The following is a 17,089-nucleotide window of genomic DNA, read 5'->3' on the forward strand; positions in this document are numbered from 1 at the left end:
CATAATGTTTTTTGTGTGCAAAACAAAACAATTCCATGACTTTTATTGGAGAAAAACTATTTATAATGCCGAGGTCACATTTTTATTCATAAATGTTGCATAAAACTCGTCACACATAACCATGAAACCACCACACATGATTGACAGTATTTATTATTTTATTATCTCAGTGATGAGTTGTAAGCTCAATGGCACTTTCTGCACATCTGCTTCCTCCACATGTCTGTAGACCACTTCACTGTGTCGACCTGAGTTGGACCTTTATGTGATACGGTCTGGGCGTCATGGTGATCCCGAAGACTGGAGTGAAGTCCGGCTCTCCTGCATCTTCAGGCCAGAGGAACTTGAACTTCCTCAGCAGGGTCACCAGGATGAGGAAGAGCTCCATGCGAGCCAAACCCTCTCCGAGACAAACCCGAGGACCTGGGGACAAAGTAAAATTAGGCGCTGGATTTAAAAAAAATGAAGAAAATAAAAGATTCTCTTGGAATGTGCTTAAATGTGATTGCACGCAAACCTGCTGAAAAAGGTATGAATGCTTCTGGTTTGACAAACTCTCCCTGGTCATTGAGGAAGTTTTCAGGATTGAATTCATGAGGAAACTTCCACTGTCCTTCTTCATTCAGCACGGAGGACAAATTCTCAATGATCATTGTACCCTGAAAAAAAAAATTGAGCCATAGCAGTTTTGTTGCAACTTGTATTGCCAAAACCTACGGTACGTCCAGAATTCTCCCTCCTATCTCTTTATTTATCGACTTTACCTTAACCACGTGGATGACATCACGGGGTTAAGGAAAGGTGTTAGAGAGTTTCCTAAAGGAGTTAGTGAAAGGCGATCACGTTGGTTTGGCAGTCTGGCCACACTTTCACTTAGTGACATCATCGTAATCTGACGGTGGCACAAGTTAATGACGCCTGCTGTGGTGGGGGAAAGAACTACAAGTTTCCAAAAAAGCGCATTTGGGTTTTAGATGATTTAAAGTTGTTCAATCCAGATTATTGTTTTGGTAACTTACATGATCCGTGTCCTTTTTCCAACATCATGAGTTTCCCTGAACACTTGGATGAGCGGGTCCTTTTAAATATTGTTGCCGCAAGGAATTGTGGGGCAGCATGAGCTCGTCTCCTTTGCTAAAGGATGCACCAGTAGCTCCTATGCTAAAGGAGGCTCTAAAGAAAGCAACGAGCCTCCTTTCCTTTGCTTATTGAGAATTTGGAGAGTTCTTATCATGGCCGCCACATAAAACCCATCCAGGGTTCAGGAAAAGTCGATAGAAAGGAAATAGGAGGGAAAATTCGGACATACCCCTGTTAAACCAGTCGACTCTTACTTTGGGAATTGAATATCCCATGAGCTCTGTGTCTTTAGTTGTGCGATGGAAGACACTGAGGGGAACTGTATTGGCTGTCCTTTGAGATTCATGGATCACAGCCTGGATTAAAAAAAAACACAAGATTAAATAGTTTTGCAGAGTTTGAAAGTTCTCCTTGTGCAGGGGCTTACTGCTAAATCTCAAAACATGGATACAATAGCTTGGGAGATGGATGGGTTATGTTTGTCTTGTCTTGTCTTGTATATATTCTATTATGGGAAAGACTCATGAACATGATTATGTATAGCACCTGCAAATAAGGCATGTTGTGTCTGTCTTCATAACTGGCCTGCTCCTTCCCTTCCAGCACCCGGTCGATCTCCTGCTGACATATTTCTGTGAGAAAAGAGCACACATTGTGATCTTTATTGTGCAATAAAAAGTGCAATGAGACACCAGTGTCTTGGGGATGCATGTCAATCACACATACCGTTTTGTTCCCAATAGAGTGCAAGCCTTGCGGCAAAAAGTACACCAAACCATCTACAAAACCAGTTACATCCAATCGAGGGTGTGGTTAAACTAAAAGTTCACGTTAATGCAGGTGCATCCTGAACAACCAAAGCAACAACAAAAAACACCCAGGCCTGTCTTGAATAAAGAGAAGCATGATGTTAAATGACAAAGACTGTGGTATTTAATTTAAAATAATACACCATATTGATGGATGCAGTTGTACCTTGTATGTGTGGTTTGTTCGCAAGGTGAAGGAAAGCAGTGAGCAGGGTGTTGGAGGTGGTGTCAGTCCCGGCAGCATGAAGATCGAGAAGATGAGCGACCAGTTGTTCCTCTGAAAACGAAGACTCATCTTTTCTCTACAATGAGGCAATCAAGATTCACGGATTACTATAGCTCACTATTACTGAGAAAAACTTTACATTTAAAGGTTGTCATGGAAATATTTCACCAATCCGACCTGCTTGAAATTTGGACGCCTGTGACCTTTGAACTCATGTGTTTGACACCTTTGGTCTCATGCTTTCCTGTCTTTCTGGTGACTGTTTATTTATAATTTATGGTTGTGGTTTTCTCTCTTTAAAAGTTTCTTCTCATGTATACACTATATGGTTTATCATTCATGGTGTATGGTGCGGCTTCCAAAACCAACCATTTAGCCGCTGAGAGTATGAGGTTGGGTCATCGGGTTCGCAGATTTGTGACGAGGAGGCTGTGGTAACAGATGCGCAGAGATCCAAGGGTGCTTCTGATGCATTTATTAATAACAAACTGCACAGAGTTATCACAGCGCAGCAAAGATGGATGAATGGAGAAATGAAAACCAGCAAATTAAATGGGTAAAAAAGTGATGAATGAATGAATTCTTTGCAGTCAACAACAATTATGGCTACGACCCAACCCTGACTCTCTCATCTGTGTCACAGGTGAGTGTGCACCTTTACACACACACACACTTCCGCATGTGAACACACCTACTCCCACATGAAACCCCGCCTCTGCAACACAGCCACATTCAAACACACCGTATTCCTCATCTTCAACCTATATGTCTCCTACAGTGTACTTTGTGTTGATCCAGCTACTTAATTCCTGTGTATTTGGATCCTTGTATTTTTTCCCCCCCTGTTGACTTTGATTTATGTTTTGGCATCCATGATTCTCCTAAATAAACAATGCTTTCGATTGAACCTGGTTGTATGTTTGCTTCTTCTGTCCACTCCGAGACTCTGGGTTATGTAATCGACCCGAATCTCTGCTCTTGTTCAATTAACCCTTGCAGTCCTTTCTTTGCTATGCTTGTGTAGTTTTTCCCATGGTGCTCTAGTTCCCTCCTAAACATTATTGTTTCACAAATTAAGTATATTATCTCAGATATAAAGCAAATTGATCTCAGGACGCACCTTATCCAGTTCATCCAGATAGCAGTCAACAAAATCTCGAGGCACTCCGGGGACTCGGGTGGCTTTGTGCTCATTCACTTTCCCACGAGCAAGATTCGCAACAGTCTACAAAACAAAAGTCACAATTTATGATTCCTTTAAATCTCATGTTTTCTTTTTTACTGCCCACTTATGAAGAGTTACTTTCAGCATTACCTCATAATTCTTGAATATTTTACTGAAGGGCAGCGGCAGGTTTCGAATTATCGGTAAAGAGTCATAAAGCTGTAGAAAAGAGAACACAGACAATAATTTTTATCATTTAATATTTGATCATTTTTATAGTCTCTCATATTTCGTTTTGTTTGTATGTTAGTTTATTGTTTTTTTGGAGGGTTGCATTTTTCCAAACATCAACTTTCAATGTTATTTAGCATCTTGGCCTATGTAAAAGACATAGGATGCTGTGTAACGGCAAGCATGCATTCTACAGGATTTTTGTCATTTTTCCTGATGAGGAGAGTGTGTTTTCACTCACCATGGACCATGGTCCATTGAGTAGCTTGTTGATCTCAGTGATGCATCCAACAAACACTCTGATGAACTCATTGTTGTACTCATAGCGAGTACCAAACAAAATCTGGCAGATGATGTTGGAGGCCGCATTGTGAAACATAATTTGAGGACTCAGAGTTTTGCCTGTAAAAGACATGAGGCAAATTTAAGCATACATTTTTTACAAGAAACCACCCCACTGTTTGCCTGATTGTGTACCAATGCTTGTTTCCAGGGTTTTAATGGTGTATTGAAGCTCCCCATGAATTCTCTCCTCCATTGAAGTTTTCCCCAATCCAAAGTTTCTCAGAGTCATCAGGGAGAAACGACGGTGCTCTCTCCAAATGGGGCCATAATCTGCCATGAACACTCCTGCAATGGAAAATCAGAGAGTATAGAGAGATAAAGACACACATTTTAAAGTGATCACAGCTCTTCTGCTCAACTGTTTAACTAATTTTACCACTGCTGCTAAACTAATACCAATGATAATTCCAACTAATTGAAATTACAAATGGGTTTCAGTGGGTAAACCTGCATTTATATATTTAACTCAATTGACCAGTTCAGTACATACACTGAATGCATTCATATGCTAAAAGAAAATATGCAAGAAATGCTGTTCCTTCTAAAATTACACGGTGATGAACATTGCAAGGTTTTTCAACAAACAAGAGAAAATTGACTGACAACAATTTCTAGCCATTCTTTAACAGAGGTGGCGGCATATGGGGGGGCTTGGGATTGCTGTAGTTCCCCAAGTCCCAATCAAACTGCCCACCTGCCACTGTCCCCATAGCTAGTGGCTCTGCTAGTCCTAAGGTAGGATTACTATTGCAACACATCACTCAGGTAAAACTAACCTGTCTCACGATGGTCTAATCACAGTTCTCTAATCCCACTTTCACAGTCTGTATTCATACTGAAAATCAAGATTTCGCAAGCTTTTGCCCTTCTGCTCTGTGGGGAGGTTTCTGTCCTCTCAGAGGTTCGACAGGTGTGCCGCCCCAGTCTATCTTCCCACCTGCTGGCTATGCTAGTCCCAAGGTAGTCCCAAGTGACTGTGTGACTTACTTATGATAATAAAACTTGGAGCGTTTGTTGATAAAATGTCCATGTGCTGGAAATGAGCAGGAAGGGGACATTACTCCAACTTTGCCTGAGGAAGTTTAAGAAATGCAGAAAGATGGAGGAGAGATGTGTTTTGCTTACAACTGCTTTTGTGGCTCCCTGTTAGTGACATAATATAATAATCCTCCAGCACCATCCCTGAAAGATTGAGCTCCACTATAGCACCAATAAAAATCTCTGGCACCGCCACTGATCTTCATCTCCACCTCTCATTTTGTACTCCAGTTGTTGAGGAGTTATGTAAGTGTTTGTGTGTATTATGATAATTGGGTCCTATTGCTGGAAGGTGATTCCGTAAGAACTGTCTAATGCTTGACGTGTCCTCTTCACCTCTACACATGTTGAGAAAATTAAAGAGCGTGTCCTGAGGTCGTCCAGCAAAATCTGCACCCTTGGTAATAAATGCTTCCTTGACGGCCTTGAACCCGTTGACGACTACTGCCGGTCTGTGACCAAAGTAGAGACTGTAGACATTTCCGTACGACTTCCTCAGCTGGAAAGGAGCAAGACAACAAGTTAATGTGACACCAAGTCAGCTAAACAGGGTTAACCGGGATTTGCTGATATCGACAAATTGTTTTATTTGTAAGTACAAGGTTCAATCTCAATAAAGCTGCATAACCCACCTGGCCTCATTGCTATCTAAATTCAGTGGTATAAAAAGTAATAGCTGTAATATAAAAGTGGAACATTTTGGTGCATCTCTCTCATATGGACATCAAGATTTTTTATCATGTAGGTATTTGTAGATGTCAAACGGCAGCTCTGTTTTGATGTGACACTTGCTAAAAGTGTATGCATATATATATAATATCCATCCTGATCCTATAGGTACACTGCAAAGATTAGATGACTTAGAAAAAGATTTTTTATCAAATCTAAACTGTTGCAATAGTTCTGCATGATTTCAACTTTTATATGAAGTTACTCCATATTATCAACAAAATAATAGCACCTTATTTTTGTATCCTGGTGTAACTGGAAATGTAAGTTTGGTTATACCTGTCCAGAAATAATAAAGCATCTGTCCCAATGTTATTTCCAAATATACAATTTGAAAATGTCTCAATAGATGAGACAGAGTAAAGTGAATGCCTTTAACCTACATGATGCATTTATCAACTGTGAAAATCTAGTGTGAATGACCTGCAGTGCTGGTTGGATCTGTCCCAGGTTTGGAGATAGCATATTTTAAATCAACATCAAAGAGCAACAGAAATGTTCTTGAGCAACCCGGACTTACATTTAGTATTTGCAATGAGTGATAATAAATTGTATTTTATTTTACTCACCCTCTCGAAATCCTTCAAGGGGTTGTCAAGGCTGAGGTACAAGAGGTTCCCCAGTACAGGCAGGACGGGGGGTCCCGGTGGGAAGTTCTTGGGTCTTCGAGGTTTGAGTTGATAGACAACGAAGCAAATACAGAGCCATAGCAGTACAATGGAGACAAACATGGCTATATGTTGTACGGACCAAACTGAGCAAGTTGCACAGCAGAAAACCTTTTAAAGGACAGCCCAACCCTCAGTCCAGCCCTCTCTGACCGAGTCCTTTGTTTCACTGCATATAAAGTTACTCAACCAGACAACAATCTTTAAAATACACTCCAGCACAGAGAATAAACCAATACATGAAAATAAGACCACTACGACTCATTTCCACAACTTTCCAACCCGCTGTTGCCTAAATCGAAAACACCAAAGTCGATTTGCTTACAAACAAACCGGAATTTGTCGCCATCAAATTGTGCGCATGTTTGGTGAACTGATGTCACCTTCTGAAATTTACATGTATGGGTTTCTGGGATGCAAACAGGATCTTGTGTCTGAAGCTTTAGAATAGTTTGGGAGCACTCAAAGATGTCAACACACTAGGTACATTCCACATAATTCAAATGCTGAAAATACACAGTTGTGTGAGTGTAATGACGAATTTCCTTCACAACAACATATAAGGCATGTACATTAACTACTATTAGTGCAGTTGTCTGGTCATCACCACTAGATGTCAATCCACTGGGTATATTCCATGTATGTGACATTTCCAGACATATGCTCTCGAGACATATGCTCTCGGAATTTTTTCTTGTCCCAGTGGTTCAATAAGAATATTGTCAGGATGCACATTTGTTGGAAATGTATCCCTCAACGCTCTCCAAACTCGACCTCATACCTTGATCGAAGGCTTGCTCAAAGGCTAATCTAATCTAATCTATTCTAATCTCCTCCTACTTTGAAATCCAAGGGTGAGCACCATCTTGGAGGGGATGTAATTTCCCAAGAATGTCTGACATGTCAGTGTTCTGCAAAGGCTTGTACTCCAGATTCTGTCCTCGTATCACTACTGGGAGCATCTTGTCAGCTGTCTCCTTTCTTTTTGAGTGTAACGCATATCTGTTATCTGATTTTTGTAATTCTATCTCCCACAGTTCTTTTTGCTCTACCTTCAGCCCTTCCAGATGACTCTCCAATGCCTCCCATTCATCTTCAGCTCTTGAAATAGATTGAGCTATTCTCCTTCTGGCCTCTCTTGTGGCCTGTCGTCTGTTTTCTTCCATACTGGTGCTAGATGTTAGCAGTGAGAATCTTCTTGAAGATCAAGGAGCTTCATCCTCGGAGTCTCCATCGCTATTTCCACTCTCACTCTCAGTGGAGCTGTCATCCTCTGGGTTCTCTTTCTTAGAGGTTTTGTCTCCTTTCTTTTCTGCTTTTGCCAGTATGTGTCTGATTGCAGGATCATAACCTTGCATGATCCCTCCCGAGTCGCTCTGGTCTTCATGTTCCCCGGTCTTTTATTCTTGAGTTTCAGTCCACTTTTGTACCCTAGACAAATGGTATTCTTTTTACTCTTAGTGCTTCAGTGATCATTGTTGTTTCTGTAACATGCTCAACATCATCCGTGATGACATATCTCCCCTCCTGGTTGATTACTGGAAGCTAGGACAAATGTCCTCGTACTTCACTTCTCTGACTGACATAAGGTCGGAGTGCCGACACTGGATCCATGTGAGAGAAAGGCTTATTGATCTCTTCCATAAGTTTCTCACAGCACTTTACTCCCTCCTCAGGCTTCTCTTCCTTCTCTATTTCGGCTTTCATTCATCTCTGCCTCTCATTTCAACTAACTGGAGAATGCCAAACTCTATATGTTGCCTATATTATATGATATGTATTTGCTTATTTGTTTGTATGGCTATTGTACACCCAAATTAAGAGTATGAGTTGTTATGACAAATCAAAAACTAAGATTAATTTGCGACTTCAGAAGAATCAAACAACTCAGAAGCTTACAGCAAAGTTGCAGCACTGAAACCACATATGCGTCAGCTGTATGCAAGACTCAACCACATTAGTGATAGAAAATCCCTTATAACCTGTAAAATGAAAAAAAAAAAACGAAAAAACAAAAGCTGTCATTAAGGGATAATCACAAAATAATCCTGAAATTGGATCCCAATATTGCTAAAATCCCAATAAACTACGTGCACAAATGGAAAAACTCACCTGTAATATATAATCAATAGGCCTATTGTATAGAGTGGCCTTTTATTGTGGCCACTCTATACGACACCTGTGCAAGAATCATACCATCGAGTCAGCATCTTAATATGCCACGCCTGTGAGGTGGGATGGATCATCTTGGCAAAGGGGAAGTGCTCACTAACACAGATTTAGACAGATTTGTGAACAATATTTGAGAGAAATAGGTCTTTTTATGTATACAGAAAATGTTTAACATCTTTGAGTTCAGCTTATGAAAAATGGGAGCAAAATAAAACGTGTTGCGTTTCTATTTGTGTTCAGTGTCCGAGATATATAGCAAAGCAAAGGACACAAAATAACATAAAATGCTCAAAAAGGTACAAATACACAGCAAAGTGAAAAACAAATCCAAATTTGTCAAACTTATTTGCAGGCTTCAGATAGACGGATTGACATAAAACACATGATTTCATATTTCATATCTGATAGTGACATAATGTTTTTTGTGTGCAAAACAAAACAATTCCATGATTTTTATTGGAGAAAAACTATTTCTAATGCAGAGGTCACATTTTTATTCAGAAATGTTGCATAAAACTCGTCACACATAACCATGAAACCACCACACATGATCGACAGTATTTATTATTTCATTATCTCAGTGATGAGTTGTAAGCTCAATGGCACTTTCTGCACATCTGCTTCCTCCACATGTCTGTAGACCACTTCACTGTGTCAACCTGAGTTTGATCTTCATGCGATAAGGTCTGGTCGTCATGGTGATCCCGAAGACTGGAGTGAAGTCCGGCTCTCCTGCGTCTTCAGGCCAGATGAACTTAAACTTCCTCAGCAGGGTCACCAGGATGAGGAAGAGCTCCATGCGAGCCAAACCCTCTCCGAGACACACCCGAGGACCTGGGGACAAAGTAAAATTAGGCGCTGGATTAAAAAAAATGAAGAAAATAAAAGATTCTCTTGGAATGTGCTTAAATGTGATTGCACGCAAACCTGCTGAAAAAGGTATGAATGCTTCTGGTTTGACAAACTCTCCCTGGTCATTGAGGAAGTTTTCAGGATTGAATTCATGAGGAAACTTCCACTGTCCTTCTTCATTCAGCACGGAGGACAAATTCTCAATGATCATTGTACCCTGAAAAACAAAAATTGAGCCGTAGGAGTTTTGTTGCGACTTGTGTTGCCAAAACCTGGGGTACGTCCAGAATTCTCCCTCCTATCTCTTTATTTATCGACTTTACCTTAACCACGTGGATGACATCACGGGGTTAAGGAAAGGTGTTAGAGAGTTTCCTAAAGGAGTTAGTGAAAGGCGATCACGTTGTTTTGGCAGTCGGGCCACACTTTCACTTAGTGACATCATCGTAATCTGACGTCAGCACAAGTTAATGACGCCTGCTGTGGTGGGGGAAAGAACTACAAGTTTCCAAAAAAGCGCATTTGGGTTTTAGATGATTTAACGTTATTCAATCCAGATTATTGTTTTGGAAACTTACACGATCCGTGTCCTTTTTCCAACATCGTGAGTTTCCCTGAACACTTGGATGAGCGGGTCCTTTTAAATATTGTTGCCGCAAGGAATTGTGGGGCAGCATGAGCTCGTCTCCTTTGCTAAAGGATGCACCAGTAGCTCCTATGCTAAAGGAGGCTCTAAAGGAAGCAACGAGCCTCCTTTCCTTTGCTTATTGAGAATTTGGAGAGTTCTTATCATGGCCGCCACATAAAACCCATCCAGGGTTCAGGAAAAGTCGATAGAAAGGAAATAGGAGGGAAAATTCGGACATACCCCTGTTAAACCAGTCGACTCTTACTTTGGGAATTGAATATCCCATGAGCTCTGTGTCTTTAGTTGTGCGATGGAAGACACTGAGGGGAACTGTATTGGCAATCCTTTGAGATTCATGGATCACAGACTGGATAAAAAAAAACATGAGATTAAATAGTTTTGCAGAGTTTGAAAGTTCTCCTTGTGCAGGGGCTTACTGCTAAATCTCAAAACATGGATACAATAGCTTGGGAGATGGATGGATTATGTTTATCTTGTCTTGTATATATTCTATTATGGGAAAGACTCATGAACATGATTATGTATAGCACCTGCAAATAAGGCATGTTGTGTCTGTCTTCATAACTGGCCTGCTCCTTCCCTTCCAGCACCCGGTCGATCTCCTGCTGACATATTTCTGTGAGAAAAGAGCACACATTGTGATCTTTATTGTGCAATAAAAAGTGCAATGAGACACCAGTCTCTTGGGGATGCATGTCAATCACACATGCCGTTTTGTTCCCAATAGAGTGCAAGCCTTGCGGTGCACATCTATTGGGAACATGTGAGCGCAGGTTCAAACATTCTGTAAAAGACGGTAACTACATGTGCCTTTGTTTACACAGAAGTAGTTCTGCAAGCCGCACATGATGTGCACTGGTGCATTTCCAGATTAGGTGTGGTAGTCTTGAAAGACAGTTAGGAATAAAATGACCGTGGAGCAGGCCACACACCAAGTTTCCGGGAAGCGACGGGGCAACTGCTCTCCCCAGACGCAGTGCGAGTCCAGCCCCAGACAGAGTGGCGCAAAGAATAAAAAAATATTGGAAAAAAATTAAATTGACTGTTGTTTCTGCACTTTTGCACCCACTGCAAAGCATCGTATTTTTTCAAGTCTTGAGGTTTGTTTCTTTGTGCACTCTACATCTTTGAAAAAGTGGTGGTGGGGGGGGGGGGGTACTCATCTATTAGGTGGTGCTCTTCTATTGGGAACTATACAGTAAATGATACTTTGAGCAAAAAGTACACCAAACCATCTGCAAAACCAGTTACATCCAATCGAGGGTGTGGTTAAACTAAAAGTTCATGTTAATGCAGGTGTATCCTGAACAATCAAAGCAACAACAAAAAACACCCAGGCCTGTCTTGAATAAAGAGAAGCATGATGTTAAATGACAAAGAATGTAGTATTTAATTTAAAATAATACACCACATTGATGGATGCAGTTGTACCTTGTATGTGTGGTTTGTTCACAAGGTGAAGGAAAGCAGTGAGCAGGGTGTTGGAGGTGGTGTCAGTCCCGGCACCGTGAAGATCGAGAAGATGAGCGATCAGTTGTTCCTCTGAAAACGAAGTCTCATCTTTTCTCTACAATGAGGCAATCAAGATTAATGGATTACTATAGCTCACTATTACTGAGAAAATCTTTACATTTAAAGGTTGTCATGTGGCGGTTGTTAGGATCCAGGCCTCTCACCCAGAGGATTATGGGTAAGGGGGCGGGGTTTGGGTTCTCCCGTGCCCGGGCTGTTGTGGGCTGTTCCAGTCCAGTTCTGTGTTTGGCGAAATAAAGACGTGTTCCAAGATTCAGCTCTGCCTCATCCTTCGTCCTGCCACATTGGTGACCCCGTTATGGACATGTTCGAGGGAGCAGAAGACTGTGACGTTGATTCGTCCTCGTCTCCTCAGCCGCGCCGGACGGCGGTTTTCACCGCGGCTCTGAGGCTTCCCCACTTCTGGCAAAATGACCCAGCTTCGTGTTTTGTGCATGTCGAGGCGCTCTTCCAACTGCGAGGAATCACAGAGGATGAGCAGAGGTATTACTTGACTGTCGCAACCTTGGACCAGCAGTCCACCACGCGAGTAATCCAGCTCCTGCGCGCTCCCCCGCGGCTCGGAAAATTCACCACGCTCAAGCAGCTCCCGCTGCGGAGGTTCCGCCTTTCTGCTGCCAAGAGGGCGGACAAACTCCTCTCCCTGCCTGGGTTAGGGGACGGCTTGGCCGTGGACTTGATGGACGACATGCTGTCGCTGTTGGGCGAGGACGAGGGTGGATTCCTTTTCCCCCACTTGTTTCTGCGCCAACTCCCGTCGCCAGTGCGCGTAGCTTTGGCTAACGCCCGCTGCTTGGCCGAAGGCAACTACCATGGTTTTTCCGAGGAGGCAGATCGAGTTCTGCTAGCGACAAGGAGATTTGCGGTACAAGGTGTGAAAGCGGAGCCCACCCAGCTGGTGATGGAGGACGCAGACCCTGCAGCGGTGGCCGTAGTCGCCGCTCGGAGACGACGCGGGACCAGCATGTGCTTTTTCCATCAGCGGTTTGGCACCAAGGCGCGACGCTGCGTCCCTCCTTGCTCGTTCGAGGCGCCGGGAAGCGCCGGCGCCAGCGCCAGCACTCAGTAGCAGCTTTGGGTGCTGGTGGACGATGTGAGCTGCTTTTCGTCAAAGACTTGGTGTCAGGGAGGCGTTTTCTGGTGGACTCCGGCTCGCAGCTGAGCCTCCTCCCTCCAGCCGGCACGGACTTGCCGGCCCGGGACACGGGACCTCCGTTGAGCGCGGCCAATAATTCCCCCATCTCATCTTTTGGCAGTAGGTCAGCGACTGTTTGTTTCCACGGACGCCAGTTTAAGTGGGACTTTGTGATCGCCTCCATTACTGTTCCCATTATCAGTGCTGATTGTCTCTTTGCTCATGATTTGCTGGTTGATGTCGCGAACCACCGGTTGATCGATGCAGTGTCATTTGCTACCTTTCCGTGTGAGACCGGGGGGACCTGGGTCGTTAACCCGCACTAATTTTTTAGCATAAGAGAATGTGTTTGTTAACATTATTGTTTCACAAATTAAGTAAATTATCTCAGAAATAAAGCAAATTGATCTCAGGACGCACCTTATCCAGTTCATCCAGATAGCAGTCAACAAAATCTCGAGGCACTCCGGGGACTCGGGTGGTTTTGTGCTCATTCACTATCCCATGAGCAAGATTCGCAAGAGTCTACAAAACAAAAGTCACAATTTATGATTCCTTTAAATCTCATTTTTTCTTTTTTACTGCCCACTTATGAAGAGTTACTTTCAGCATTACCTCATAATTCTTGAAAATTTTACTGAAGGGCAGCGGCAGGTTTCGAATTATCGGTAAAGAGTCATAAAGCTGTAGAAAAGAGAACACAGACAATAATTTTTATCATTTAATATTTGATCATGTTTATAGTCTCTCATATTTTGTTTTGTTTGTATGCTAGTTTATTGTTTTTTTGGAGGGTTGCATTTTTCCAAACATCAACTTTCAATGTTATTTAGCATCTTGGCCTATGTAAAAGACAATAGGATGCTGTATAACGGTCATTTTTCCTGATGAGGAGAGTGTGTTTTCACTCACCATGGACCATGGTCCATTGAGTATCTTGGTGTTCTCAGTGATGCATCCAACAAATACTCTGATGAACTCATTGTTATACTCATAGCGAGTACCAAACAAAATCTGGCAGATGATGTTGGAGGCCGCATTGTGAAACATAATTTGAGGACTCAGAGTTTTGCCTGTAAAAGACATGAGGCAAATTTAAGCATAAATTTTTTACAAGAAACCACCCCACTGTTTGCCTGATTGTGTACCAATGCTTGTTTCCAGGGTTTTAATGGTGTATTGAAGCTCCCCATGAATTCTCTCCTCCATTGAAGTTTTCCCCAATCCAAAGTTTCTCAGAGTCATCAGGGAGAAACGACGGTGCTCCCTCCAAATGGGGCCATAATCTGCCATGAACACTCCTGCAATGGAAAATCAGAGTTTAGAGAGATAAAGACACACATTTTAAAGTGATCACAGCTCTTCTGCTCAACTGTTTAACTAATTTTACCACTGCTGCTAAACTAATACCAATGATAATTCCAACTAATTGAAATTACAAATGGGTTTCAGTGGGTAAACCTGCATTTATATATTTAACTCAATTGACCAGTTCAGTACATACACTGAATGCATTTCTATGCTAAAAGAAAATGTGCAAGAAATGCTGTTCTTCCTAAAATTACACTGCGATGAACATTGCAAGGTTTTTCAACAAACAAGAGAAGATTGACTGACAACAATTTCTAGTCCCCATAGCTAGTGGCTATACTAGTCCTAAGGTAGGATTACTATTGCCACAACACATCACTCGGGTAAAACTAACCTGTCTCACGATGGTCTAATCACAGTTCTCTAATCCCAATTTCACAGTCTGCATTCATACTGAAAATCAAGATTTAGCAAGCTTTTGCCCTTCTGCTCTGTGGGGAGGTTTCTGTCCTCTCAGAGCTCGCCTTAGGACACCTGCGTTCCCATTCGACAGGTGTACCGCCCCAGTCTATCTTCCCACCTGCTGGCTATGCTAGTCCCAAGGTAGTCCCAAGTGACTGTGTGACTTACTTATGATAATAAAACTTGGAGCGTTTATTGATAAAATGTCCATGTGCTGGAAATGAGCAGGAAGGGGACATTACTCCAACTTTGGCTGAGGAAAGTTAAGAAATGCAGAAAGATGGAGGAGAAATGTGTTTTGCTTACAACTGCTTTTGTGGCTCCCTGTTAGTGACATGATATTATAAATCTCCAGCACCATCCCTGAAAGATTGAGCTCCACTATAGCACCAATAAAAATCTCTGGCACCGCCACTGATCTTCATCTCCACCTCTCATTTTGTACTCCAGTTGTTGAGGAGTTATGTAAGTGTTTGTGTGTATTATGATAATTGGGTCCTATTGCTGGAAGGTGATTCTGTAAGAACTGTCTAATGCTTGACGTGTCCTCTTCACCTCTACACTTGCACATCAAATTAAAGAGCATGTCCTGAGGTCGTCCAGCAAAATCTGCACCCTTGGTAATAAATGCTTCCTTGACGGCCTTGAACCCATTGACGACTACTGTCCGTCTGGGACCAAAGTAGAGACTGTAGACATTTCCGTACGACTTCCTCAGCTGGAAAGAAGCAAGACAACAAGTCAATGTGACACCAAGTCAACTAAACAGGGTTAACCGGGATTTGCTGATATCGACAAATTGTTTTATTTGTAAGTACAAGGTTCAATCTCAATAAAGCTGCATAGCCCACCTGGCCTCATTGCTATCTAAATTCAGTGGTATAAAAAGTAATGGCTAATATAAAAGTGGAACATTTTGGTGCATCTCTCTCATATGGACATCAAGATTATTTATCATGTAGGTATTTGTAGATGTCAAACGGCAGCTCTGTTTTGATGTGACACTTGCTAAAAGTTTATGCATATATATATATAATATCCATCCTGATCCTGTAGGTACACTGCAAAGATTAGATGATTTAGAAAAAGATTTTTATCAAATCTAAACTGCTGCAATAGTTCTGCATGATTTCAACTTTTATATGAAGTTACTCCATATTATCAACAAAATAATAGCACCTTATTTTTGTATCCTGGTGTAACTGGATATGTAAGTTTGGTTATACCTGTCCAGAACTAATAAAACATCTGTCCCAATGTTGTTTCCAAATATACAATTTGAAAATGTCTCAATCGATGAGACAGAGTAAAGTGAATGCCTTCAACCTACATGATGCATTTATCAACTGTGAAAATCTCGTGTGAATGACCTGCAGTGCTGGTTGGATCTGTCCCAGGTTTGGAGATAGCATATTTTAAATCAACATCAAAGAGCAACAGAAATGTTCTTGAGTAAGCAGGACCTACATTTAGTATTTGCAATGAGTGATTATAAATTGTTTTTTATTTTACTCACCCTCTCGAAATCCTTCAAGGGGTTGTCAAGGCTGAGGTACAAGAGGTTCCCCAGTACAGGCAGGACGGGGGGTCCCGGTGGGAAGTTCTTGGGTCTTCGAGGTTTGAGTTGATAGACGACGAAGCAAATACAGAGCCATAGCAGTACAATGGAGACAAACATGGCTAAATGTTGTACGGACCAAACTGAGCAAGTTGCACAGCAGAAAACCTTTTAAAGGACAGCCCAACCCTCAGTCCAGCCCTCTCTGACCGAGTCCTTTGTTTCACTGCATATAAAGTTACTCAACCAGACAACAATCTTTAAAATACACTCCAGCACAGAGAATAAACCAATACATAAAAATAAGACCACTACGACTCATTTCCACAACTTTCCAACCCGCTGTTGCCTAAATCGAAAACACCAAAGCCGATTTGCTTACAAACAAACCGGAATTTTTCGCCATCAAATTGTGTGCATGTTTGGTGAACTGATGTCACCTTCTGAAATTTACATGTATGGGTTTCTGGGATACAAACACGATCTTGTGTCTAAAGCTTTAGAATAGTTTGGGAGCACCCAAAGATGTCAACACACTGGGTACATTCCACATAATTGAAATGCTGAAAATCTAATGACAAATTTCCACCACAACAACATATAAGTCATGTACATTAACTACTATCAGTGCAGTTGTCTGGTAATAACAACAGAAACGAGTTGCGTTTATTATACTTTTAGATGCCTGGTGGACAGTGATGCTGGTAACGCATTAATTAGTAATGCGTTACTCTCATATGAACACTTTTTTCAGTAACGAGTAATCTAACCTGTTACTATTTCCTAAGCAGTAATCAGATTAAAGTTACATGTCCAAGTCACTGTGCGTTACTATTGTAGCCTCCAATAAGACGAGTTTCTTGTCCACAAAGCCACTTTATTATTAAACAGAACCAGCCATTCCTCTGTTCACCTCTAACCTGAGACAGACACTCGCAGCGCATGTATGCAGTCACTGCACCCACACCTGAACCGCCCATTTCTCCACTCTCAGCCAACCACAGGCCAACCTACTCTAACAGTGCCTTCAAGTAACGCAAAAGAATTGGAACCAACCATTGTCATCAATAAACCTTAACATGGCAATACGCAATCAATCAATCAATCAATCAGTCAATGAAGGAAT

The 17,089-nt window shown here is 41.9% G+C and overlaps 2 protein-coding genes across 2 annotated transcripts; both read right to left on the reverse strand.

The window, feature by feature from the left end:
• Nucleotides 1-235: 235 nt before the first annotated feature.
• LOC308136153 (cytochrome P450 2F2-like) lies at nt 236-6,354 on the reverse strand (the record flags this gene model as incomplete). The annotated part of the gene is made up of 11 exons (XM_080504384.1): nt 236-423; nt 518-659; nt 1,335-1,436; nt 1,627-1,712; nt 2,056-2,191; nt 3,236-3,340; nt 3,431-3,499; nt 3,753-3,913; nt 3,989-4,141; nt 5,231-5,393; nt 6,193-6,354. 11 exons carry the CDS (start codon nt 6,352-6,354, stop codon nt 236-238), a joined length of 1,467 nt encoding a protein of 488 aa, XP_080360510.1.
• A 2,755-nt stretch (nt 6,355-9,109) lies between these two features.
• On the reverse strand, nt 9,110-16,083 carry LOC308136436 (cytochrome P450 2F3-like; the record flags this gene model as incomplete). Its single annotated transcript, XM_080504773.1, has 11 exons — nt 9,110-9,297; nt 9,391-9,532; nt 10,209-10,310; nt 10,495-10,580; nt 11,396-11,531; nt 13,053-13,157; nt 13,248-13,316; nt 13,545-13,705; nt 13,781-13,933; nt 14,961-15,123; nt 15,922-16,083. The coding sequence occupies 11 exons, from the start codon at nt 16,081-16,083 to the stop codon at nt 9,110-9,112; spliced, it is 1,467 nt and encodes a 488-aa protein (XP_080360899.1).
• Nucleotides 16,084-17,089: the final 1,006 nt, after the last annotated feature.

This window comes from Blennius ocellaris, assembly GCF_963422515.1.
Source record: "Blennius ocellaris genome assembly, chromosome: 11".
NCBI classification, from domain to species: Eukaryota; Metazoa; Chordata; class Actinopteri; order Blenniiformes; family Blenniidae; genus Blennius; species Blennius ocellaris.